This window comes from Calypte anna, chromosome 1, assembly GCF_003957555.1.
Source record: "Calypte anna isolate BGI_N300 chromosome 1, bCalAnn1_v1.p, whole genome shotgun sequence".
NCBI lineage: Eukaryota > Metazoa > Chordata > Aves > Apodiformes > Trochilidae > Calypte > Calypte anna.
Genome location: NC_044244.1, coordinates 33164028 through 33191859, shown reverse-complemented (window position 1 = coordinate 33191859; position 27832 = coordinate 33164028). Strand labels below are relative to the sequence as shown.

Sequence of the window (27832 nt, the reverse complement as noted above, 5' to 3'; positions counted from 1 at the left end):
TATTTTATTTTAATAAAAAACCATAGACCCAGATGCTAATTTTAAATGAAGTAATTTATTAAACCAATCTGTTTTATAGGAGGTATATATATTTTATCATTAAGACAACTTCAATGAAATTACTATCTACAAGAATGACTTGATTGTTTTATTTTCATGTCACCATACATGAACAAATGAATTTTATGTATTATGAAAACACTTTACTCAGTATCAAAAATGTACACATTTTAATAACCATTGCTGTGTTCTGAAGGGATTTTTACATTTAATTCCAAAAATAAGTGTCATTTAATTGCTGTACATGTAACAGCATAAGCTTAAGTCATCCTATACATAATAAAAATTTGTGTAGGTATACAGATAATTTTTCATGTTGCCACATACCTTCATGTTTGAGACACAGGTGGGGGATTTGCATTTCTCTTTTTTTGTGAAGGACTGAAATATCTACTGATGTGAGCACAAAGCAACATTTATTAAAAACAAAACCAGTTTGAATGGCACAAGAGTTAGCGGGTTTATAAATTAACAACCAGAGTTCTAGATTATGGAAACAGGTACATGAGATTCCAGTACTTTCCTTAGGGCTTCGCTCTCTGGAAAAATACCTGTTAAAAATTTATTCAAAAAAACATTTTAAGACAAAAGAAATACAAGACAGGGAATGGTTGTGGTTTAGAATAATTAGTTTGACAGAGCTGATTTTCTTCTTTAACACACTAGGTCCAAGGATGCCACTTGTGCTAGTTAATTATACTCACACCCTCAAAAAATCAAGCATTCTGACATATCCACTACAATTATAACTTAACTTTTTGTTATTTCAACTATTAAATATAAGCCATGAGAATGTCAAGGTACTGAGGAGATGGGCAAAGTGCTGAGGATAAATGACCGTTCTACAGATGCAGGTTTGCTGCTGTTTGCTGTTTCTAAATAACTACTTTTACTACTTGGAGATTCTCTATAGTTAAAAATTATCACATAATTCAATATTTCAATTTTATTTCAGGTCACTACCACAAGAGAAATACAAAACAGTTAAAATGAATTTAAAGCTATTTAAAGGGGAAAAAAGGTCTTTACCTTTAAGTAATTTTTGAAAACTTTAGCATCAGGCTGCTGAAGTGCTTGACAGAATTCCTGTAAGAAAGAAACAGTGAATAACTAAGTAAAGCAACAAGACAACCTGAATTATGTTAGGAACATATGGAATACCTTATATGTAAAGCCGTTGATTTTATTTTGTCTTTTCCCTATTGTGCATCCAAAGAAAAACATGATATAGATAAAAATTTTTATCAAGCTATGCAGGTCAAGAACATTCTGAGGTGAAAAAATTTGTACTTTCAGATACAAATATCACATTTATTTTCAGTCGAATAGATAGAAACAGCACTATGACAACTACAAGGAGTTTCTAAACCTTTACTTTTACAGAAACTTTTGGTGCCTTTGTAATCAATGCTTGAGATTAATATTTACAGTTGAGAACCAGTACATACATAGTAAGTGACTCTAGATTGCAGCATAACATGTCTGTTGCTTGAAGAAGTTATAATCTTAAATAAGAAAACACTGTGCCATCAGCAAGGTATAATACTTGATCCTTGAATATATTTAATGCCACTTAAAAGATCTACACTTGAGGTACTGTAATTGTCTCACTTGTCTCCCAATGCAGCAAACCCAGTTACTCCAGTATCCAAATTAACTGCAATTAAAATTAAGCTGCCAGTGTTCATCTGACATTTTATTAATGGCAATGCTTACTATATGGCCAGCAATGCTTAGTGTTGAGACAATGGTCATGTGTAAAGTTTCACTTCTGAAAACCCTTTTACACTACTCCAAAAGAAGCAAACAGAACCCCATATTTAATGTTGTACATAATTTTTTATAATTGAACCAGTGCTCTGGCTTAAACTTCTGTACACAGTCTTTATCACCACACTTTCTATACATTCAACATTCTTCAGTTAATTTTTGAGTTACTATTTTTATATATTCCAATATTTTTCCTCAGGTAAATATTTGAATTAGGAAGATAGATGGCCACATGCACTAGATTATTTTTTACAAGTCACTCTTGCAGTTACTCTTTACACTAAATTAATCTTACTCTAATATGCAATATCAAATTAAGTTTTACTGAGGGTCAGGAGGTGGTTAACTTTGTCAGTATTCCTTTTGTCCCCATTTAAAAATGTTAAATGATTGTTACAAGTTTTCCAAATATTCTTTTAGCAATTCCTACCTGAATTATCTCAGGAGCTACTTGTAAAGAAGGCAAATACTCTTGCTGAAGATACTGAATGCATTCAGGACCCTAAAGAAAAGGAATACACAATTTGTTTAAGCACATTTTCAGACATATGGGAAGACACAGCCCAATACTGTATGATACAGAAGAGTTTGAAAATTGGAGGTCAATATTACTATTTTACAGAGAAGTTATGCATATCAAAAAACACATGTTAATGTTATTCTCAACTGTTAACAAATAAAAAGATTTCTGAACCTTGACACTGAAGATTCCACTGCAATTTAGTGTCTTTTGTTACACATCAGAAAAATGCACTGAAAATTGCACTAAGAATTAGAATAGAGCCAGTCAGCTTGTGACATGTCAGCTGCAAAAGCCAGTTAAATACAAGGGCCCTAATTTCACTATGTGACATATGAAAGAGAAAAAGAATTGGCAATTGGAATCTGCCAGCTGCTTTATCATACTACCACCACTGCAAAATTTAGTTGCCAAGTACCCCTGAACATAGTGTTTCTTTTCTTATGACATTGACTATGTAATCGATGGTGCACTAAACAAGAATGAAATGGAACTTCCAAACCTTATAGCAAAGCAGACATCTGTTTTGGTTAACACAAATTTTTATTTTTTTATCTGCATTAATCATATACCTCCCATTGCAAGAGGGATTACAGTATACAAACATGATCCAATACATCTACTGGGGAATGTGAATCAATTTTATTAAATCACAGAAGTTACTCTAGAACTAGAACATTGTGTACAATTTACATGCCAGGAAAAGATTTCAGACAATTTTCCTGTATTTCTAGCAACAGTGTTAAAATAAACAGTACTTGCAACAGGAAGCTATTTCATTGACCAAAGCTTAATTTCCTACATATTTCTCTCTTTATTGCTTTTAGGGAAGAAGGAACAAATCCATAAGGCCCTTTCAACTAACACACTCTTCTCTGCCTATTTATAGCTTCTTAGTTTATGTAGCAATGACTTTTACTTGGATTTGACAGAAAAGTTAGCCATAAAATTAAAGAAGGTAACAAGAATCAGTAGTGTCAACACAGAAAATGTTTCATTTCTCAGTAAATATGGAAATATACTGTAGTGTTTGAGAAGTTTGACAATGCAAAATTCATGTTTTCCAATCTAGTTGTCTGCATATCAAAAGATACTTTTAACTTTTACAGAAGAACTCTCTAGTACATCTCCAACTGTTCTTCTATGTCAGTTTATACTATACTGTACTATAGAACTACCTGTCAGTACTCTACTGAAAAGAGAAAGATGCCAATTGATTAATGAAACACAGTAACAATCAAGTGAGCAGATTTTTCTCCTTAAAGAGTCAATATCAGTAACTTATCAAGAGGTAGACTGGATCCTTTATCCTGTTGTTTTATTTAGGAGTAAAGTAGTAATTCACCCTAGGGAGTATCTGATTTTTAGAAGCTGATAAAAACACTGGAAAGAAACCTGCAGTGAGTTATTCTCTGCAAAGTATTATGAAGCTTACCCTTTTGAGATGAATTGTTTTTAATGTCACTGCACATTCTGATAAAGCCTGCAATATAATACAAAACATTAAAACTGTTTGATTAGTCTATTGGTTAAGTATTGGTTAAGAATCATGGAATCATGAAGTTGGAAAAGACCTTAAGAATCATCAAGTCCAACTGTCAAGATGTTTTTTAAATGGTTTTAAAATTTAAAGCCAAAGAACCTAGTGAGGCCCAAACCAAGGTCTTAGTTCTTGCCATAATTCCCACATTTTCTCCTCACACAATGATAACTGAGCCTCAACCTTCCAGTCTGTTCTACTGTAACCAGAATAATTTGTCATAGCTGAAATGAAGTTAAAGAACAGCTGGTTGGTTGTGGGCATTCACTTTCACTGAATGTTAGTTAGTAATATAGATCAATGATAAATACTCAGTTCTGCAATTTTCTAGCTTGATAGTAAGCATAGGTGCACTACAGAATACAATTCAACAATTCAACATTAATCATTCAGGTACCTCAATTACAAAAAACAAGGTTTTTTTCTATTTGTTAAATTACTATCTTTGATATCACATAGTGACTGTAGGTTTCTTAGCTTGAACTGCCCCACAAAGATGAAAGCAAAGAAGTCCATAATACACACCAGTACTGTCTGGGCATCTGCTAAGTCAAATGTTTGCTTCAAAGGTGCTAAGAAACATGCAGGAACAATGTGCTTGTAGACAAAGTCTGCAAAGCCTACTGGTCCATCTTTACCTCCTGAAAAGAAAAGTAACATTTCATGTTCTATTATTGCTTCATGGTTAGTAGCAGCTGCAAAGGTATTACAGAGACACAGTCTTACCCCAAAGTTCCACCAACTTCGAAAGAATAATAAAACAAGTCTTCTGTGCAATAGGATCTGGGTAATCCACTGCTCCTTGAATGACAGTGAACAACACACGCTCCACATTCTCTGCACCTTAAACACATTAGAAAGAACCCATCATTTCAACTCGCACCCTAAAATATTTCTGTACTGTTGCACTTTTTTAATATAAATACTGACCCATAAGACATGGTTCAACTTCAAAATAACTTTTTTTGTACAAATGTCAAATATTTTTTGGAAGTTTTTCCTTCAATGCAAGGCAACTCTTATTTAGGTTATAATTGGCTTGTTTGGGTTTTTTTATTGGATTTTTGTTATTGGTTTTTTTGTTTGCTTTTAAGTTTGGCAACTTAAATGGCTCTTCTAACTGTTAGTACACACACAAAAGTGAGGGGGTACTTAAACCTGCTTACAAATATAAGTTTTCTCTACTCTAGCCAAAGCTGGTAGCTAATTAAAACTCAACTGTTTCAGTGCTGCTTTGCTTCCAATATGTATCTTTTCAGATACTTTTATCACACTTCCTTTCCCACAGGTAGTACCATTTTTTTAGGAAGTGGGGAAAGAATTCTTATCCCAATAGACACAGTGGTCACATATAAGCTGAAAAGATCAATAGGAAAAATACACCTATTATTTCTGGATTTCACAAATCCAAATTTTTGTGCAACAGGTACATTGAATACTGTATTTTCATTACTCCATTCTACCTAACATAGTTAAGGAACTGGCCTAATGATTTGAGTAGACAACACTCTTGGAAAATAACTAAACTATCCTTTGAGAAACTGAATGACTTACTTTGATTAGCTATGACTTCACTCATTCCACTGCCAGTTACTGTCTGCAGAAAAGCAAAGTAACTTCTCCGTAACATTTGTTTTTCTAAAGCAGCAGACTGGTCATTTTCTTCTGCTGGAAGGAGCAATACCTCAAAAATAGCACGAAGTAGTGGCATAAACATCTGCTGCAGAAAAGGTGAAACCTGTGTCTGTGGAGATTGGAAGAGGGTATCGATTCAAACACTCAGAAACCAAACATTTTGAAATGAAAACTTAAGGGCCTATTACAATTCTCAGCTTTGATTCACATTCCAACTTAGTATTCTCATACACCAACCACTTACAATAAAATGAGTCACATCAGGGTCACCATGAATGTTACAGCACCTTGACTTATATGCCACCCATTTCAAGTCTTTCAGCAAAAATACTTAGTCCTATCTCTAGTTCAAATAGGAACAGAGCTTTTTCAGGATTTCTCATCCTTCTCTTCAGACAGGCAGTATTTCCAATTCCATGAAATATCAAGGAAGTGGCTACTGTAAAACCACAGTAGTTACAAAAAAATGTCAGAGATGTTAGAACTGGCAGCAGGCCACCTTTCATAGCACTAATCTTTAAACGCTGCTTAAAGAAATAAGTTTTCCTGAGCTATAATAATACTGGCATTACAGAATGAACTTGTAATTTATGTCCTACTTTCAGTGAGAAATTTAAGTAAGGGCACATATGAATTGAAAAACCAAAGGTGTCAGCCACATCCTCTAGTTCTGTAAAGGCAACTCAGATGTTCAGTTCTTCATGCTTAAACAAGGTTTTGTCTTTAATCTTCTCTTTATTGCACCTCGAAAGTATTCAAGGTGAAGCTAGGATCTTTATTTGTACATACTGTAATAAGTATGGTACAGTATCATATACAAAATTAAACATTACATCTGAACACAGTATTTGTCCAGTCTTCCTCCTGTGACTTTTTTGTTTACCTTCCTCACCATACACTGACTATTTGTAATTATCTACTGTTATCTTGCATTGATTTTAGTATAACTTACAGAAAGGACTAGAGGAATAAGTCTTCCTCCCTAATCTCTGGAATGCTTTATTTTTCAAAATATTCTCTCTGCTCTGCAAATGGAAAACAACTGACACAAGTCAGCATGCTAGAGTCACACAGGTATGTTATGACTCTGTTCTGCTGCTCACAAAATGCACATCTCTTCACTTTTAGTATTTTTAATTTTGCATTCTGCTGAAAGACTTATTTAAACCTATTTAAAGGGCTTCTTAGCTTTCTCTTACAGCAATTGATTTCCCGACTCATTCACAACAGTGCAATATTCTTGTAGCTCCAGGATATGAACCATGAGAAACAGGTTAGTAACTTCATAGATTTCAGTGACTTTGCATTTGAACAGTTTGAAACTAAAAAGCCCCCAAAGGCTACACTTCAGGAACCTTTGCTAGATAGGCAGCTGACAGTCCTACTCTCACATAATATGTATTTCACACCTCCATTTCAAAACCTCCATATTTGCCAACCTGTTTTGGATAAAAATGCATTAAGCATATATTTTTAAGTAACATCAGTGCATTGAGATCTTATAAATCAATATTCTTCTTTGTACCCACATCTGATATTTATCTTGGGATCTTAAGAAATCTCATTGTAAAGAAATGAAAAAATTCACTCTGGAGCTTGAATAATTTGTAGTACTTGCTTCAATGTGGGGCGTGAAGTTAATTGTGTTTCTAATAAATTAATTCAGTGCTGCAAATAATATTTTATTCTAAAATATTAAACCCCAACATTTAGAAACAACAAAATTATGAGACTAATAAAAAAACAGCAACATATGACTGTGGTTGAAGACTATGTTTCACAGTAACAAAGCCTTAGAAATACACTTTATTCACATAGCTATTTTTCTGGAACCAGAAAAGAGAAGATAAACAGTTTGACCCTCAAAAGCTTATTCAATATCATACCTTAAACTTTGCTGTTATTTGGTTTATAAGAGGAATGAATTCTTGAAGATCTTTTGCTTCACAGTCTTTAAGCATGTGTTCAGAGGCAGAAGGAATGAATGGAAGAACTTCCTCCTCCAGACAAATAATCATGCGGTGAAGGAAAGTGCGGACACCACTTCTCAGAACTTCCTTTTGCAGTGGACAACTGAGAGCTGGCAAAAATGTTTGTAAGCAGTCCAGATAAACCTCTGAGCAGCCACATTGTTTTACAGTTTGCTTATTGCTGAAAGCCTTGCTGGTTCGACTGTAAAAGGAATATACCAAGTTTTATATAAGCTCACATTCCAATCCCATGAAGTAATATTAACAGTGAGAACAACATATGCTCTGAAACCCATGCACTAAACTAGAAAATTACATGTCATGAAATGGGAGCCAAACATTGGAAGTAACAAACAGAATTAGGTGCTATGAAGTAGCCATACTTTGGCAGATTTTGAAGAATTAGATTCTAACAATTTACAAACAATGTAGGATTAGAATAACTCCAACACAATTCTCCTTGAGGAAGGGAATAGATGTTGGTTCATTGTAAGGTTCCTCAATATTATCTTTATCTACATCCATAGTAGCCTTTCCTAGGGGACTTAACTAATTTTCTGGGCTACCATAAGAAATTTTTACAACCACTGATGATTTTCTAGGTCAGTTAAGCACAGGTAGAAGCTCAGCCCCTCCTCCCAATAAATCCTTTATATTTCCCTTTTACTCAAACCAGAAATGCACAGAGTCACTGTGCTGTACCTACCTAGCAAACCCAACGGCATGATTGAGGCAGTCAGCCAGTGCCATCTGTCTGTCCTCATCTTGTGCCATCATCAGTTTTTCTAATAATACTTTGAACTTTTCCATCAGTGGAGTCAACAAATTCCTCATTAGAACCTGTTTTCTTTCTGCAGAGTATTCACTGTTAACTATCAATACTCCAGCTGTTTCATAAATGAAAAGTTGGTCATCACTGCTTAACAGAGCCTGGTAACCATTTTCCTAAAATGGAAGATAACAGGCATAATTCACTAAGTGTCCTTCATCAAAAACTGTCTCTTCAAAGTTTAAAGATACTATTTTCTTTAATCATGCCTAAGTAATCTCTGTAGTACATTTACAATAGTTTTATTCTCTTCCTACTGAAGTAGGAGCAACAACGTAAAAACAGTTGAAGGAACAACTAGTTTTCTACAATTCAGACAGCCTTATAAATATAAGCCATCTATATCCTGTACTCCCAGAAACCCACATAAGCAAGTGTCTTAAAATTAGGTACACATGCAAGCATGCAAGTGATCTCACACCAAAAAAGCTGGACAATTATTTGTGCTTAAATGTTTGTGTTCAGCTCACAATTCAGTCAGTACTCAGGCACACCAGTGAGTAAGTATAATCCTTATTTATTACAAAAACCTGCTGTAAATACTCACAGGAGGAGAAAGTTCCAGCAGGTCTTGTATTCTATTCAGAACATCTTCAATAAATGGATTCATTTGCTTACTGAAGTAAAACACAAGTACATAACAGTATTTAGAAGTGTGTGCATTTTTACAGGTTGGAGCTGTTAAAACTGGACACTAAATACCTTTTCAATATACAGCTCCCCTTTAAATATCAAAGCACTGTTGTAGAAAAATCTGGCTTGTGGATATGGTGCTTTTGGTTGGACAAATAGATTGACGTAAGAGGAAATAAACATTTCTTTGCCTCATGTTTGTTTGTTTGTTAAACATTCATAAATAGCCTCACCTATCTGAGTGAAATATTTTCATTAACAGTTGAAAAATTGGATCCTTCTGAAATCTGAACCATCTTGGAAGCTTCTCCTGCCTCTACATTAAATATGTGCCTGTGAAATAAGACCGACAGTACCGGAGGTTTGATGGACTCAAAAACACCGAATAAACTTGATCAGTATAAATTTGTCAATATTAAGAATTTGGTCAGAGACAGGAACAGTTACTCTTGGGAGTTTCCAGAGCCTTTCACTCTCATCTCTGCTCACTGAGGAAAAGCAGGACAGAAATTTACGTTGTTGATCAGTTTTAACATCTCATCAAAATAAGCTAAGCATATGTGTTCCAGTTCTTTGTTCTGACATTTTCTATTGCTACCACAGTATTACACAATAGGACAACCTTGCTAGAGCATTGTTTTGATATATTGGACATTGCAGTCCATTTGAAGCCCAGTCTGTGGTGCACAAAAGGGCTATGAACATTAAATTAAATGCAATTTGGATACTTTTGTAAAAACTTTACTCACTTCAGAGACTTGACAAATCTGGAAAAGAGGTAAGCTGTTCGACTTCGTACTTTGGGACTTGTATGGCGAAGGCCGCGGTGATCTAAAAATGCCATCTGCAAGCAAAATAGTACATCTAAGTCATAATATCTAAAAAAGGGAGGGCAAAAGCTAGTCATCCAGCAATTTAAGGAACCAACTTCTTCAGGGACCTTCAGAAAATAAGAAAATTTCTGAAGTCTAAAGAACGTATCTTGTTTTATCTAGTTGAAAATGTAAACGGATTAAACTTACTAGAACAGCTGGAATGTGCTGAGGTTCAACAGCAAAGAATTTTTCATATCTAACCACTGTTTCAAAGAATTCCAGGGTCACTGATGTGTGTTGATAGGCACTAACACCAGAAGTCACCAGCTATAAATAAAAGCATTAGCAAGTTAGTACTTTAGCTGTTTATAACTACAATATAGATAATGTGCTGGTAATCAAAATGAGGCATTTGAACTGGAATGTTTCAGTCTTTATTAGCATTTTTAAATAGCTCCCACAACACACATGCTTACAGTTCTCATCATGTCCTGCAAAGCTGTAGCTTTTGTGACATCACCAGAGAAGTGAGCACCATGAGATACAGGAAGAGCCTCAGCCAACATATACAGCAGCCTTATTGCTACTTCTACTTCCATAAATCGTGTAGTCTGCCAGTTCCTAAAGAAGGAATATGAAGAGCATGTTAGTCTCATAGCTTATGGAATAATCACAGTTCTACCATGTTAGTATTTTCTTTTGAACCTTCTTCTGATGCACAGCATAAAAAGTGGATTTAAACAAAGAAACACTTTAAGACCTAGCCAGGATTTCAGGATGCTTCAGGAAGATTTTACCTACTAACACAGCACCTCTACATCAGAACACTACTGATTTTCTTTTACTAGTTTCAACTTGAAAGCTACAAGTTTCTTGAAGTGCTTGTTTGGGTACAAAAACCACCTACTGTGACACATGGACAAGCCATTCAGTTTCACTTAAAGAGAGGGCTCACTAAGGAGCAAGGTTCAAGGACACCAACAATGTTGGGTTTCTATTTGTACACACACACTGTGTTCCTAGACAGGCAACTACTACTAGTTTCTTTATTTACATGCCTAGCTTATACAGCTTTTTTTTTAAAAAAAAACACCTTCACTTTTGTTTCTTTTTCCTATCCAAACTTTGTTTTCTGATAGCAGTGACAAATAAAATTATTTGCCACATTCCAAGCATTCTCTTGAAGTGTAAACACCTGTCCAGATGGATTTGCAGGTAAATTACAAAGATCAAGAGAAAAAAAAAATAAGCTGCCATTAAAGTTACAGAAAATAAAGCTTCTTCCTAGTAAGCAGGTGAGTAAAAGATCATACAAAGTCATGTTTATCATGAAGTTTTAACAGGCTCATTCTACCAATTGGCTTCATCTTGCTGTATCACACATTCATTACAAACCCTGAAAACTACAAAAGGCAAAAAAAAAATCCAAGGGGACTGTGTAAACATGTTAAAAACCCCAACTTACTGAAGTGTAGTGTTAAAAACTCTGCGGACAGATGCCAACAGTAACTCTGGTGAGACCTGAGCAAGTCTGTCCAGTAACAGCTTCAACTGTTTTCTGTATTCCACAAACATTGCTTCATCTTCACCCTACAAAACATTCACGTCAGTCCATATTTTCATGTTTAAATCCACCCACCACCATTTTTGACAATTTACATCTAAACCAATAACATGTACATACAATACAGTATACCACGTTCAGAGAATTCAAAAATGCTCTTGCAACATGACTGCAGACTCCTTTTCTGGCTCATTAAATGAGACCCAATGCACTCAGTCCAGAAGCATATTAAAAAGGCTTTCCAAAACTGCAAACTAGCCAAAAGTAGAAGACAGACAATGCTCTTGGCAAAGCCTTATTTACCTAATTCAGACATTGGAATGGTCTCCCAGGGGAAGTGGTGGATTCCCCCACTTTGGAAAGTCGCAACTTGAACGATTCTTATTCTTGAAAATTGACTCACTCCTCAAAGATATTTTTTCTCAGCATCTAGTTTTGCTTTAAAATTAAACTGACAGAAACATTTATGATGTTTAAGGTAAACTTTTCAAGATTATGGCTCTCCAAATAGCCTGGAGCAGAAGTAAGCCTGTCTAACATACGTGGTCATTGCAGGCTGACTGAGGAAAGTGAAATCAAATACTTTCTGACTCCTTTAGCTTATTTTTGCAGAGGTTTGATCTCAAATCATTTTGCAAGACAGAAGTGATGTGCAGAAACATACAAACTCACCCTGAACAAGCCATTTTAACAGCTATGTTTAGCTAACAGCACAGCTGTATTTGTCTAGGAGTAGTTCTGCACAAATGCAGACAGGAGTTGTTAACTGAACTGGTTTGGACAGCCCTTTACTATGTTGTTTTGGCCTATGCAGACTGTCCAGAGGTCAAATAAGCTTTACATACAGGACAAATTAAGCCTACTCACTTTTGCTTCCTACCTTTAAATCCTTAAGTCTATGTAAAACACTGATTTTTAAAGCATCAGCAAATTTTACCACATGTAATTTAAGTTGCATTTGTTTGTTCATATAACACAATACCTCATTTTCAAAATTATATTCTTCATCATATGTCAACTTCTTCATAACAGCCAGCATGATTGCCTAAGATAAAAACAGAACTGTAATTGTAGAAGCAGACAAATGGTAAGAAGCAACAGTTAAAATCCTATACTAAAGAAATCATTAAAGCAAGTGTTAAATGTTTACAAATATTTAAATCCCATTTGATTATTATTTTCAGAGCCTTAACAGAAGTAGCAGTGCAAATTGAAACATGTGGATTACATCCAAACAATACACAGATGCCATTCTGCCACAAATGACTTGGAGCTCTCAGCCTCTGACAGTATCTGGTTTTGTTTCCTGCTTGTAATCTGTGCTGTTCAGTTTACATGGAAAACAACAATTAAGGTGACTGAACTAGGCAGAGGAAGCTAAACAGGTTATCCAAGATCCTCTTTTAAAGACACAGGCAAGCTCAGCTGTAATGTTAACTTCTCTAATACCTCAACATCCTTCAAATGCCTTTTTTGGGGGGATAAGTTAACAAGCTGAATTAATGAATAAGAACCAAGAGCACTGAACAGGAGTAAGAAAAGAAAAAACCTTTTTCAGCAACAGCAAGTTGTTAAATCACTGATGTGCAATTTCACCTTAGCAGGGACTGCTGGTAAGCCCTAAAACAGGAATAAAGGCCTTAAACTCTAAATGTATCACTTTGCTCTTACTAAGCATTTACTAGTTCAGGTTTTCTAAACTCTGATTTGATGTTTAAAATATACAGAGTACTCAATTCCACTCATGCTCACAAGGATGCATTGAAATTGGACAGGCGCATAATTAGCAGAAAATAAGAGTTTAAGAAACAAACAAACAAAAAACAACCTATATTTAATTTTCACTTCGGTTCAACTGTTTGTTCTGGGGTACCTAGAAAAAATGTATTTAAATTTAAATACTTCAAATGGACGGAAAACTACTCTAATTAACACTGAATCAGAGGCAGATGATTTTTATATCTGTGACAAGTGTTAGAAGTCTAAAAGAATATTAAGTAGAAGCAAGCATTAGGGCATATAAAGATACTTATTGACAAGGAAAGGGCTAAGTGAATATTGGAGAAGACTCAGTAGATTTATAACAAGTATTCCATCAGCAACATCACAGAGTCCCTCACCCCTATATCTACTACTAGGTGTCTTCCCCACCATTGGTTAAATTCAGCAGTGAACACCTTTTCTTCTAACTATAGCAAATGAAAATGCTGATTGTATAAGTAAGCACTTGATTAGGGTTTTGTGATTCCTGCTCTGGATGTTCTCAATCCATATAGCCAAATTTTAGTCAAATACAAAACATGAGAATGAGGTTAAATTAAAAAATAAAACAAACTTTTGACATATTAATTAGCATTTTACATATTTTGCATTTTAAGTGCAAAACTTTTAATTCTTTAGCACCAAAATGGGCCAATGATTGGAACTTAGGTTAGTGAGATGAAAATTCTTGGTTATCTTGAAGACAGAGACACTTAAAATACTTCGAAGAAGAGCATGGTGAAACAGCAAGAATGTGATCAGACTTTCCATTGACACCACGTGTCAGCATCTGTGAGAAGTCTCTGCCTCAAGAAGTAATTCTGAAGGACTGAAATAATTGCAAAACATTAATTTCATATGTTTGTAGTCAGAAATGCTTACAAACACCTGTCATTTTAAGAATAAAAAATGTGATCCTGCTAGTGAGAAAAAACTTTGGAACTTCAAAGGCATTATTAACATAACCCTGTTTTTTCCTGTTCAAATAACACACAAGTTGAAAGTGAAAACTTCTTAGGTACAAGACTTTAAAACAATGCTGCTAAGCACACAACTTAAAGCCTAAGGCAGACAACAGTAAGATTCAGATTACATCCAAATACTTCCTTACGAGTTGCATGAAAGAAGAAAGATTGGTATGACTGGTTTCTTGGTTTAACACAAATCCTCAAGAAGTGTTCAGTAAAATTAAGAAATAGATCTATCCAAGTCTCTCAATATGAAAGCAAGGTTACCAAAACAATCTTTCAGGACAGTAGAACATTCAAATGTTAAGTATTGTAAGTGCACTGCAGTAGAAATTTGCTTTGATCCAGTTATAAGAACAAAAGACATATAGTAACAAGAGATTCGGTGATGTTATCAAACTTCTCTTAATGTGTTACCTCATCTAATTTGAACAGATATCAGACAAAACCAGATCAAGATACTCTAGCCACAGCTATCCCAATTCAACTTTTCATGTTAGAACAGGTACAGAATTCAGGTTTTTTTGTAAAAGGAATTCCAGCTGTCAGCTGAATTAACTCAAACCAATCTAACCAGTTCAACATCTGAATTGGTACATCCACACTGATTCTGAAGGATCATAGGCAAAATTACTTTAAAAAGGACTGTACTGAAAAAACAAACAAGCTCACTGCCTTATGTATTAAAGATAATTATTAAACATAATTAAACATAATACATGTTTAATATGTATTAAATGTATAAAAACATATATAGAACATACATAAAGTTCATGCTTTATATATGAACTTAAGCTCATGTGCAAATTCAAGCATATAAATTTATGAAAACATATTATAGTGGAGTTGCAGCTTTTTTTGTAAGTTTAACTGATGATATCTATCAAGGGTTCAATTTTCTGACAACCCTTCCTATACTTCTTTCAATGCTTTGGAATTAGAGATGATTTAAACAAAAACACAAAGCTTCAGGAAAAAAACCCTCTTACATCTCGATTTAGCAATATTCTATCAACTATAAATACTGTATGGGATCTTACCATATGCTTAGAGGTTGCCTGGGAAGACCAGCTCTAAAATAGATTTCATCTTCATACACAATTCAATACATATTTACTATTCAAAGAAACAGTTACTTAGCAGAAGATGGAACATACTGTTCTTACTTCTAAGTCTTCCCTTTTAATTACTGTCACACACATATTTTAAGGCATATAAATAAAACATGGTTTCAGCAAAATAAAAATTCTGACCTAATGTGTTCTTGAAATTTTGAGAAAACCTCTAGTAAAAAAGACTTACCTCTACATTAGCTTTTTGTTGGTCTGAAAGAGCAGAAAGCTGTAAAATAAATTTCAAGTGTTATTTTTTGCATAGAAACTCCTTTTTAAAAGATTTTAACATTTTTTTAATTTAAAGGTTTGATTTAACATCTCTATGATCTGCAGACTTTCTTTCCACGTAATGCAAGATTTAATCCAATTTCTTCAGGTTTCTAAACAAAACAGTAGAAATAGCATAACCACAGCCACTAAAGCTACTGAATGCTTACTATTAAAAACCAAACAAATGAAACCAAGCAATTTTGCAAGTCAGCTTGCATATCAGATTCATCTTCCCACAAAGATCCATCCATCCATCAAAGTGAGGTTAAACTGAAGCCAGAGGTATTTACTTGTTTCAAGATGTGAAGGTAGTCATAACAAAAGCCAATGATATTAGATGAGATGTCATCATCTTCGTGAATTAGAAGTTGCAACATTAGGGCCACTTTTGCTTCAATAGCTTGCAGAGTGTCTTGAGCACTTTTCATATCACCATTTTTCACCAGTTTAGTCCAGCTAGCTATTAATGCTTGCCCCATCCCATTGACCAGCTTAGAAAATCTGGCCAGAAAATCCACATCATCTTCCTGCAAAAAGAGACATTAAATTAAAAATACTGGAGGAGTGCATGTTTAAATAGCATGAGAAGTCATAAACTGTACCATCCACACCTGTTATGTTGAAGCAAAACCAACATTTGTCTCCTAGATGGAAAGGACAGTAGTCTGGCTTGCTTTTGCCAGGGAATGGAGAAAGCAAAATTACAGAAGTGCCAGATATGGCTGTCCTCCATATTATAACAGTAGTTTGCTTCATCTCTTCAGATTAGTTTTTTTCTCTTTACAGCAAGAAGCACATTCAAAATAAAAGCAGAAGCACATACCTAAAATAAATTTTAGGCTGCAATGCAAGAGGAAAATATTTTTATGGGAAAACTTCGAAGACTTAACAACTGTAGCTCACTTCAGAAATACTGATAACAAGTAACTTTCAGTACTGCCTGCAAGATTGAGTTAATATTAAATATTTATGTTTCGCTTGTGGAAAAATATATTGATCAGAATTGAGAAACACCCCTAGACCAGTCACCCAAACCAGATACATTGCTCCCTGACATAACTGTTCAAAAGCAGAAGTAGTCATCTTTCTGAGACCAAGGTAAGAAAGATTTTTCAGAGGAATGCCCTCCTAATTGATGAATGCATACTTTGTCTTTAGTAGGAACACAAATTTGTCAAAGGCTTCAAAATGAAGAGATAATGGCCTTGCAATCCCAGGACTACAGTTCCATAAAGGACTAGTTCCCTCACTTCCCAGTCTTCATAGCAGGCAGTAAATGGCTGTTCAGTTCAGCTGCCAGGAAATGTGTGTTTGGTTAGCAGGTGTATTTTTCCAGGTTATGGATAAGAATTTCAAGCCTCACACCTGATTATGCAGACATACAGAACAGCATATGTGCCCTTAAGAAAGCTGATTCCCCAACCCAGTTATGCACAGCTGATCTAATGTGTCAGCCTAAAAAATTTCTGCCTTGATTACAATATCTACTATGTAAACATTCAGAAGAGAAGGTTCAATGCAATGGAAACATAGAAAAATTAACAGAAAGCATCTATTTTAGGAGATGAACAGAGGAGTTACCTTGCTTCTAAAATGAAAAAGTCATGCTGAGGATAAAAAAAATGCAGTGTGTTTTAAGTAAATAAGGAATATTAGTAGCAAGCTGTTAACTTAAGTACAAAAGAAGTGTAAGAAGTGTTCAGTATTGATGCAGAATTATCCCTAATCTGTGAGCTTTTATAGTTTTCTGTTCATTTGCTCATTTAAGGGCTGCAGGAAAACCATGACTTATATTCCTGTTGTAAAAATTCATATACAAACCTGATCAATACTGAAGAGTCCAGCAGACTGCAATACTTGACATAAAGATTCAACTAATTTTGTCTTATCAATTGGGTCCATTCCCTTATTTACAATTTCAAACAAACAATCACAGGCTTCTTCCCGGAGGACTTCCACAGACATGTGACCTAGCAGCATATTTATAAACCTTCAAAGAAAAAAGGGTTTATTTTTATATGTACACAATAACATCTTACAGAAGCTTCATAGTATTTCTGTGCATATTAACAATGGTTTCTTGGTATAAGACAGTTGAAAAGTCTATTGTACTGTCAAAGCCCAGCATTTTGTAATATGAAGGAGCAGCCAGCAAACTCAAGTGTCTATTTGGGCTTCTTTATCAACTTGGCTTGCAAAGTCAGTCACTCTACTGAAAAAACAAAAATCTCCAAAGGTTTGCATATAATTCAAATCCTTTTTCAAAGATCAGTGATCATTCTGTTTCATATAAATACAGTCAGGATGGTCACAAGGTTATTTCTGCAATGATATTCCATTAGAAAACCCTTACCTTTCATTAGCTATCAGGCTCAAATCTATCCAGGATACATAAGCTCCAACTACTTCAAGGCACTGGCATGTCAACTCTGAGTTAGTATATTGATAGTTCTGTAAGATTTGGTACCACGATTCCACTAAACTTGGAATGCATTGTTCCCTCATAGTATCTTTTAATAAGGTGTTCCTACGAGCCTCCTGCCAATACAGAAAAAAGATAAATCAGTCTTGTCATAGATGAGCATCTTGTGAAATTAGTAGCATTCCTAAACCTAAACTACCTAAACTACCAGACACCACTTGTCCCAGCAAGATGAACAACTAAAAATCAGATATCCATACTTTCTTTTTCTTGGATGAAATAAAACCAAAATATCCTAGGTTTTTTTTCTACCACAATGCACAAACATTAAAGAAAGGCAAAGGAGGAAGTCCTCTAGATCATTAAGAGGATGTTAGGACTCCTTAAACAGGCACTAGAAGAAATTAATATTTAAAATGCACTAGTTTAAGGAATCTATTGGCTAAGTCAGTCCCTTTTTCATTTGCGAGCTTTTCAAGGAAAAAAGTACATTAATTGAAAAGTATGAACCATAAAAAGCATTAAACAATGCATGGCTTCTGGATCTAAACTACATAATGTCTCTATGGTAGAGTTGCCACAAGCAGAAATTAACATCTCTGCATGTCTTCTGTTCTAATTAAAGAGAACTTTTTGACAGTTTAAAACAAATGTTCATGCAAAATAATAACTCACTTCTGATGTATGAACAACATCCCGGTCTACCAGCTCAGCATCAACAGCCATCAGGATTCTGAGGTACATATCCACACCTCGGGGATTAAGGTCAACTACTGATAGAATATCAAAAAAAAACTTGGGCCACTTTGTGAGATATTCAGTAACAAAAAGCAGTGCAAAGACTTGTGCTGCTTTGTTGCGAATAAAAGTCTTCTCGGGCTGGGGATTCAGCATCTGGTAGAAACAAGATATTTTATTTGTATATTCTTAGTAAATTAGAGAAGAATTGCATATGCTTGCTGATCTCTGTACAGCAATTACTGTGCCACCTCTGTTCCTGGCTTATATAAATAGTGTCGTATTTCCAATGCTTTTGAAGAAAACTTAGCTAAACTGTAATGAAACAAGGAAAATATTATTTCTGGGTGATGCAGTCCTAAGCCTTTCTTTCAGTACTAAGACATAAAGTGTGCTATTCAAAGACTAAAAGCTAGTTTGTTCATCTGGTGAAAAGAGTAAACAAGAACTTCCAATAAATGAGTTACTGTCCTCTTTTATCTAGTTTCTGCTTAAGTTAGATGCTAGCTTTAAGAAGAGCACAGGAAGTTTTTAAATCTCAGATCACTGGGGGGTGAGGGTGGAGAACATTAAAATTAAATCTGTCACTACTAAGCTCTCTCCTTCCCTCCCCTTTTCCATTAACTCCTCCTAAATGCTTGCCACAAATGAAAATTGAAAGCCATTTAATCCAGTTCACAATTATCTGCTCTTTTACAAGTTGTATTGTATTCAGTTTCCTACTATTAAGCTTTCTACAAACAAAGCAACTGCGTTCCAGTGCAAAAGTGAAACAATAAGCACCAGGTATAAGCAAAGACTTGCATCACCCCACTTGATGGTTCTGCTGATTGCAAACTTGTAACAGGTCCAGCGGACACCACATGTTCAGCTACAGTAATTATTCCAGCAGGAAGAAGAGCCAATGCTCTTCCATAGTATTAACAGAGCAGTGATGTTGTCCACTGATAGACTTCTGCTGGCATTCTAAGCAGACAGGAGTTAGGCCAGAAGGGTCTCTGAAACAAAATTACTGCTCCTCCTCCAGAAACTTAGAAGTATCAGGAATCTGGGTTATAATTCTCTAAAGGGAACCCTTTAATGCTCCTTATTTCACACACAACTGATTAAGACACAACCATTATCTCTTACAGTTTTATATTCAGTAATAAGTTCAAGCACAGACTTCTTTACAAAATTTGATTTAAAGAATTTCTAATAAATATTAACCTATTAAAATTATCCTTTTAACCATCTGATACCATATATCTTCAGGCAGCCATCTTTAACTCACATGGCAGATAAAACATTTAGCCCACACTCAGTGCCTTCTGTTAGCCTACTAATGAGCCCCTTTGAAGGGACATATTTACCTGTGCTTGCAGCCATGTTATGAGTGTTTCCCTAATTAGCTGCTGCTGGACTTCAGTCAGCTCAGAGTATCTGAAACGAAGTATAATGAGATCAAAATACAACTGCTTCATACAAAGTAACATTCAGCAAGGTGAGAAAGCTTAATATTGCACATAATACTGAATATTAATATAAATTAAGGGTTCCTAGAAAAGGAATTTACACATCTACTGGCACACTAAAATTTCAAGAGAAAGACAAAAATGAGGAAAACATTTTGCCCCTATTAATAGATTACATGGAGGCACTACTGCCTGCTATATTGAAGTAGGAATCTGAAATTTTGCAGGAAGACTGCTCTGTGACCCTGATAAAAAAACACACATTTGACCATAAGCCATGGGGAGAGGAAAGGGCATTTTTATGTGCTCAAACTTGTTTACTACATGCTGAACACTGTCAACAGTGAGCACAAGGATGTCCTACACTGATCTAACCTACAGTATATTTATTATCAGACATGTCAAAACAAAAAAGCAACCAAGTTCTTCTGCTTTATGTAATACTTAGAGTCTTGGCAAAAACTAGCATTATAACCAGACCACCCCAACTACTGCAACATGTTCCTTTCCATGATAAGCTAAAATGAGAACATTTTCCCTGAAACAGAGCTAGCTGTAGCTCTGGTGAAGTCCCTAACAGGAATGACTGCTGAATGTGACTCCAGTTTTCCCATCACAAGTACTGATTAAGGAAAATAAAAAAAGCCTCACTGAGAACACTCAGAAAGTAAGAGGCAGAAAAACAAGAGAAAGCACATTGCAGGAAGAAGATGACAGGAGAGGCATAAGCAGAGAAATGTGAACAATGAGGTAAAATCAGGTAAAAAAAAAAAAAATCCAAACCACAAAATTAAACCTTTACTTTTTTTGCTAATACATAATTGTGAAAATCAGTTACAAAATCCATCTCACTCCTATCTAAAGCCTGACCCACACGTTCATTGTATTGCAACCTGTCACAATGATATTCCAAGAGACAGACATCTTTGCCACTGGCATTTAAGTACTGACTAAAGGAGCCTGAAGTGTGAAAAAACAGTTTCATACAATGAAACTTAAATAATTTCAAGTTATTTTTTTTCCTAAAATCATGACTCTATAAAAATGCCATGCAGTGAAAAGACTACTTTCTCCTGAAGTCTCTGCCAGAGTTACTGAATGAATAGGGCTCTGTCTGAAGTCCAGGACCCTGTACTGAGCAAGACTGCTGCTTGCATGACTCTTTTCTGCAAAAATCAGTGAGAGTACAGAGTAAGGCTTGAATCTCCAGAAAGGAATGGCTAAGCAAGTTTCAAGCCATCCTTGGTAACTGGGTCTGCATTGGGCCATACATAGGTGTTAAACTAATTACAGTGTGCTCAAAATCCAACAAGATTACTCACTTAAACTTAATTTGATGTTCCAGAACTTGAAAGCAAAAGAACTTGATGTGATCATCACTAAAAAAGAAGAAAAAATTATGTTACTGGTTACAAAACAGTACATTTCTCAGGGGAAAAAAATAAAATCCTCTAATATTTCAACCAAATCATCCTTCCAGTAAATTAAATGTTACTGTGCACTAGAGAAAAATGCTAGTACTTAAAAAAAAAAGACAAATACTTAATTTGGTAAAATGTTCAAATTCATTTGGTAAAAATGAGCAACTGTTAAATTAATGTTGATGTTTAACGTTGTAATCTCTTTTTCCTATACCTGCCAATTTTTCTTGCTTTTATTTCAGTATTGAACATACAAAACCACAATAGCTATTATGTCCTGCCATTAGAAAAATCTGTCAGGCTTCAATACTACATTCAGGGTCCATTAGTACGCTAAGTGCAAGCATTGAGCCTTGAAACAGCAAAGCTAAAGAGGTATCAATTAGGAAGTGACATTCCACAAGCTATATAATCTACACAGGTTTTTTTTTTTACCTTAGTATCTAAAAATGCTATCATAGTACTTTGTTAAAGATTATAAACCACTGTTTTCAAATCTTGTGTGGCTTTGTTAACTACTGCTACTCTTATCAATTTCTGACTCCAACAATTATTCACAAAAAAGCATTCTATAAATCATTTGAGAGATATATACCCCTCAGTCTTCTTCCAACCTGAGTTATCCTGTTATATATATATACATATACAGCAACCTAGTGTGCAGCTGTAAATACACAACTCCATGCAAAACCAGTGGTGACTAAACATTCCACATCTTGAAAAATGGGATGGCCTACTCCACAGAACAGAGGCAGGGAACTACTTCTGAGTAGTAGTGTTACACCACATGTAACACCTATAGTCTCACAATGAGAAATTTTCAATACTCCTTTCCTCCCCAAGAAGGCAGCACTAGAAGCCATTCTTTTTTCCCCTGGATTTCATAAAGCAACACTCTTTAGGCTACTAAATTAATATGGTTTTATTTATATATTGCTATTCCTTGAAAGGCATTATACAGCAGCCACAAAATTATTATTATACTAAAAGTAGTGTCAAGACCATAATAACTTTAAACAATTTAAAGTTTTGCTGAAGCACTAAAGCCTTACCCAAATACACAACTAATGACAAGAAGCAATGATTCTTATCTACATTACCTGTATATACTCTGAGCTAATGCTTCTGCACAGACTTGCCAAGCATCCTGAGATATCTTCAGCTGCTCAAAGTAGGCTAATGCCTGCAAACATCCATAGAAGTTTAATTTAAAAGGAGAACAAACCACACGGCAAGCCACCTCATTCACACTTGGGACTCATATTTAAACAGATCTACTTAAAAACAAACAAACAAGCAGTATTTGGGTACATCCAAGTATGTATAAGGTTTCCTAACTACCACAACAAAATGGTGTTTCTTCAAACGTTAATATTATAGGTACACATTTCCAGTTAACATTAGGATTTTTGTTACTTGAATATAAAAGCCATTAAATCACAAATGTTGAGGTTAGAAGTGACCTTTGGAAACAGGGCTACACAGGGCCTATTCCTTCCACAAATTCCACAAAGAAAGTGATTTAGATTCTTCACTGGAAAGAACTCACCATTTATCTTCCACCACTTTGCCTGTATTCAACACCTCATGCTCAACAGAAGTTCAAACACTGACAACCTGACAACTGTCAACTGGTGAATCTATTAGAGACTGGAAAAAACTACCAAATTTTAGATAATCTAAAATGCTTCTAATGCTTATTAAAATTTCTAAATAGCTTCTGGCAACAGTTGATCTAAGTGTTTTAACGTTTAGTGTGGCCTACTATACAACACAGTAAATTTTGAAATAGTGATTAGCTCATAGTATTATTTCAATTCTATGAATGCATGTATTTCAAGGAGGTTTTTTAGCTGCTGAGTTGTTGGTTTTTTTTTTTGCATTAGATCATAATTGTTTCCATTCACCAAATAGTTTCCCAAAATCATGTTTCTAATCAATATGCAGAAATATTTGGTCATTAAATAGTTATATAAAATGCAATGCCTTTTCACAGAAGCATATGTCTCATGAAGTAACTGTTCCTCACATAACATTTCTTAACCTAATCTATGCTAATACAAGCTTCATTAGCTGAAAACACACGTTTCATTAAAAGACACTAAGGTAAGTAAACCATTCAAATTAAAAATAAAACACCACATCTAAGAATGAAAAGGGCAACTGCAAGCAACCCATTAATTTCAGCTGCTTTTAATTCTATGGAAACCTACATTAAGTATAAAAAATTGTAAGGAATCAGAGTCCAGAAAAAATAAAAATTCTGTGTGTTAGGTGTAATTTCACAGAAATGGTGACACATGGGCTTCAGCTTATGTGCTTGCAACATGACTTTGTTTTGTACTTGCTACCATGCACCCTATGTAATAGTTAATTAAAAAAAAACAAACTAAGAAAAACAGAACAACCGCCCTCCTCCCCAAGAGAATGTGAGACTTTTGCACTGAAGCAGCATCCCAAATTATTAGAGATAAATTAATCACATACTCTTTGTCTGAAGTCCGCATCAGCATTTGGGTTTAGCCCTAAAAGGGCTTGTTCATCCATGTCTGCTGCTATACTCCTCGTTTCCTACTCCTAACTGGTTTGCCCACTTCTTGTAGAGGGGAAACTACGACCATCTGCAAATATAGAAAGAAACTATTTACTCAGCAGAACAATAAAAATAAAAACAGGATTGCAAAAACCACACAAGTTTGGCAACAAACCTCAGACACATAGTATGTACTCCACCAAAACATGAACACACATACTGCTGACATACTTCAGGATTCTAAGTCCTTTAATCAACTTTAAATAGTACTAAACTTACTGGATAGGGAATATTTGAACTCTCCATATATCAGTTATCTTGAAAAGTGCTAAAATCTAAATTAACAGAGAAATGGTATGATAAATACTATTCAGCTGAAAGGCTTCAACTCAAATTTCAGGCATGCAGAGGCTTCAGTAAGATGTGACATAAGCAAAAATCTGCTACTTAAATGACAGACCAAGGTATTTTTTCCCACCACAAACTTTACAACTGAAAAAAAAATCTCTACTCATCTCTAATATTGTCAAGATATAGAAACACTTATGAAGTATTTCCTCTAGAGAGGGGCAAAGCCATTAGGAGGTCTGACTTCTAAAGCAAGTGCACACAAGAGAAGTGTCTTAGAAATTAACCACAAAATACACCACGCTGAGTTTGTTAACAAAGTTTTCTGTTCCTACTAATGAATGTTGATTTGCTAGCATTGGTTTTTAGTTAGAAAATTCAGCATAAAATCAACAAGCAAGCTAGACAAATGTTCTAAAGATGATGTGCCTCTCTACAGCCTGTTCCACAGGGCTCTTGCAAAAAACTTAATTAAAAAAAAAAGCAACCAATCTTTGTCAAATACTAGGATACTAAAAATCTGTTGACTACAAGAGGGGACACAAAGCCATCTATCCTACAAAGCCCCACCAACTCATGGTAACATAGTTATTAAGGCCTAAACCAAGGCTTTGTTATTTAAGTATGGAGGAGGTAGGGGGAAAGAAGACTGACATGAGGAAGAGATGAAATACAAAGAAACTGTGGTATAAAGCTGCTGACATGCCTACAGGTAGAACTCCAGATTTCTTAAGTCTTCGCCTTGTGCTGTAGTGTTCGCCCTCCCCCCGGGAAGAAAGGTGGCACAGTGCCTTAAAAGGAGAGCCAAAAATTTAACATGGTAACAGTCATTTTTATAAGACTCATTACAGAATACACTGTAACAAGCAATTCAACAAGCAAAACTGAGCTTGTACCAAAAAAAATTTTTTTTGCAGGTTGCAGCAGTACAGAAACCAGAAAATCTGGAACAAAGCAATGACTTGTGGCAAAACGAACTTCACACACTGCCTTAACGCAGAGCAATCCCACTCAGGGTCAAAACCTTTAGGGATTTTAAAATTACTCTGCTGAGTCTTCTCTCTGTGCGTCCCCAGCCCTCAGCTTGTTTTCTTCATAATCAACATCCAAAACAGCCAGATTAAAATAAAGGTAAAGAGCTGTGGGGAAAATTATTTTTACAGCATCTTTTGATTAGGGTGTGGTCAAGTTATACAAATAAATGATTTCATATATAGAAACATATTTTCCTGCTGATATTACTACGTTATCTGCCCAAAAGGTAGTAACCTTCACGTTTTGCCATTGAAAATAACCTGTCTCAAACATCTTCACTTGTTTAGCTAACAGCAATGCCAACCAGTTCTACTAATTTTGTATATGCTACATGAGCATATTCAAAATTTCATCTTCTGGCATACATCATTTTCTAAGATATCTCTAGAAGACAACTAATGAGAAAGACTATTTTAATGTAACAAACCTTTTGAGAAAGCTAACAAGATAGCTTCTCATGCTACATGGTTTTAGTTAAGCTGGTAGCTTTTCCACCACAAATCTGTTCTACCAGCCAGTTGCATTTCAAATGCAAAAGAACCCTGCAATTTTAACTGTACTTGCACTTTGAAAAATCCTTGCAAGATACACTCACCTATAACATTGAGTATGTCGTTAATTCAAGTTTTATTTCTCAAAAACACTCAATAACATTAATAGTTACTATGCTGCTGTGTAAAAAGTACTGTCTAATTTACACACGTGCTTCTTTTGTTAAGCTGTACACTAAGCTAGGTGGCAAACTGACCTTACTGTAATTAGGAGGGTGCAGTTCCTTAGTAATGAAGTCATACAGGTATATGTATACCTCATCAGGAAAGCTTTTTCCCTTTCACATATTAAATACTTATAAATGCATTCAACAGTAGAGACTGCTTTCATACAGGAAAGCAGGAAAAAACCTGTGGTCACACTTCAAGTGGGAAAGATTTCCCAGTTTAACAACAATAACACGGCTAAAGGTGTGTACCTTAGATCCAGATATACCCTAGTAATGACAGCATTTAGAGCATTTTAACTACAGATGATAACCACAGGAACAATTAATAATTAAATAATACTTCTTTTACAACACTCATTTTAGGTATTTACAAGATTGTGATAGCACCCAGGGAGCCAGTCACATGCTCCATTTCAAGTCCCTCAGTTTTCTAATGAAACAAAGACGGCACAGCTCATCTTTTGCACTCTTTTTTTGATCGTGACTTTGCTTTTTGCAAATCTTGAGCGTATTTTCAGACCCTTAGGGGTCTAGAGCCTTGACACTGACCTAACGCGTGGTTAAAATTAGCAGCTGTGTAATTACAGCTACTTCGAGAACTTTTCAAATGGCCGAGAAACTTTTATTTCTGGAAGTGACATACTAGCTCTTCATCTCAGGCACATTCTTACCGGCCAGGAATGCCCCGGGAGGAGCGAGGCCTTCGTGCCCCCCAAGGGGCTCGGTCAGCCCCGTCCCGCGGGGGACCCAACCCTCTGCCCGCCTCAGCGGCTGGGACGCAGAGGGCGACCGGGCACCCCGCCGCCTCCGGGGCTGCCGCTTAACCCCTTGGGCCCCTCCCGGAGCCGCTGCCGGTGACAATGCACTCCCGGCGGAGAAGATCCGTGCTGAGGCAGGACGGGAGCTGCGGAATATGGAGGTGCGGGGAGGTCCCTCCTGTCACGTCGCAGTCTCGGAGCTTACGGTGACTTCCTTCCCCCCACCGGAGCCATGGCGGGGGACGGCTCCCAAGGCAGCTCCCGCGAAACGGGAAGATACAACCGCACCGCGAGCTGTACCGTACGTTAGGAGAGAAAACCCCGGTATTTTTCGCGGACGCACGCACCCAACCTCCCTTCCTCCCCCCCCGCCCTCACCAGCTCACGGAGCAGCGGCGGAGTACGGCACCACCCCGCTCCCCCAACAGCGGGGCCGGGCGGTGAGGTGGCGGTGCCTTCCCCCACTAAGCCCCCAGAGCTTCACAGCTGCGGAGGAGGCGGCGGCGGCACCGGGCTGACTGTAACCGGACGGGTGACGGAGGAGCCCCCGCCGCCCCCAGCTCAACGGCGACGCCCGCGTGCGCCCACACCGCCCCTTCCCCGCCGCCGAGGCTCGGAGGCCCCCACCAACGGCCCAGCCCCCCCCGCCCCTGCCGGGCTGAGTCACCCCGCGCCGCGTGTCGTGCTCCGTCCCCCCCCGCCGTTACCTTCCCGGTCACTCCTCCATCGCGGCGGGGCTGCCGGCTCCCAACCCCATAACTCCGCAGCCGCCACGAGCATAGGGACCGGACCGGGCCAGGCCGGGCCAGGCCGCGCCGCCTCAGCAGGCGGCGGGAGGAGAAGGACGCCCAGGGGAGGCGCCGCGGCCCTTGCACGTAAGGAACGGCCTCCGGGAAGCAGAGCTGCCCCCGCCCCTCAACCCGCCCGCGGCGCGGTCGCAGGACTACGACTC

General features: G+C 36.5%; 1 protein-coding gene across 4 annotated transcripts; it reads right to left on the bottom strand.

Annotated features, from left to right (window-relative positions):
• Nucleotides 1-36: 36 nt before the first annotated feature.
• On the bottom strand, nt 37-27791 carry XPOT (exportin for tRNA). 4 transcript variants are annotated; one of them, XM_030451334.1, is made up of 25 exons: nt 27588-27791; nt 23973-24106; nt 22586-22668; nt 21387-21443; nt 19963-20032; nt 18548-18766; nt 17804-17988; nt 17272-17440; nt 15741-15977; nt 15368-15406; nt 12319-12381; nt 11238-11362; nt 10249-10393; nt 9980-10099; nt 9707-9801; nt 8872-8941; nt 8202-8440; nt 7412-7697; nt 5445-5634; nt 4617-4733; nt 4416-4531; nt 3786-3833; nt 2261-2332; nt 1090-1146; nt 37-611 (listed from the first exon to the last, which is right to left on the bottom strand). In XM_030451334.1, exons 2-25 carry the CDS (start codon nt 24030-24032, stop codon nt 585-587), a joined length of 2889 nt encoding a protein of 962 aa, XP_030307194.1. In that variant the 5' UTR covers nt 24033-24106; nt 27588-27791; the 3' UTR covers nt 37-584. The 4 variants fall into 4 exon arrangements, with proteins under 4 accessions (XP_030307194.1, XP_030307205.1, XP_030307214.1 ...); XM_030451345.1 differs by lacking the exon at nt 27588-27791 and adding an exon at nt 27259-27340; XM_030451354.1 differs by lacking the exon at nt 27588-27791 and adding an exon at nt 26794-26883.
• Nucleotides 27792-27832: the final 41 nt, after the last annotated feature.

Bases quoted from the DNA above. Each gene is read 5' to 3' on its own strand.
- XPOT (XM_030451334.1), bottom strand. From the start codon at position 24,032: ATGGATGAACAAGCCCTTTTAGGGCTAAACCCAAATGCTGATGCGGAC. The intron at 15,978-17,271 runs GTTTGTATATGA...CTCTTTTTGCAG, and splicing joins GACTCTTCAGTATTGATCAG to GAAGATGATGTGGATTTTCT. The intron at 15,407-15,740 runs GTAAATACCTCT...TTTATTTTACAG, and splicing joins ACCTTCACATCTTGAAACAA to CTTTCTGCTCTTTCAGACCA.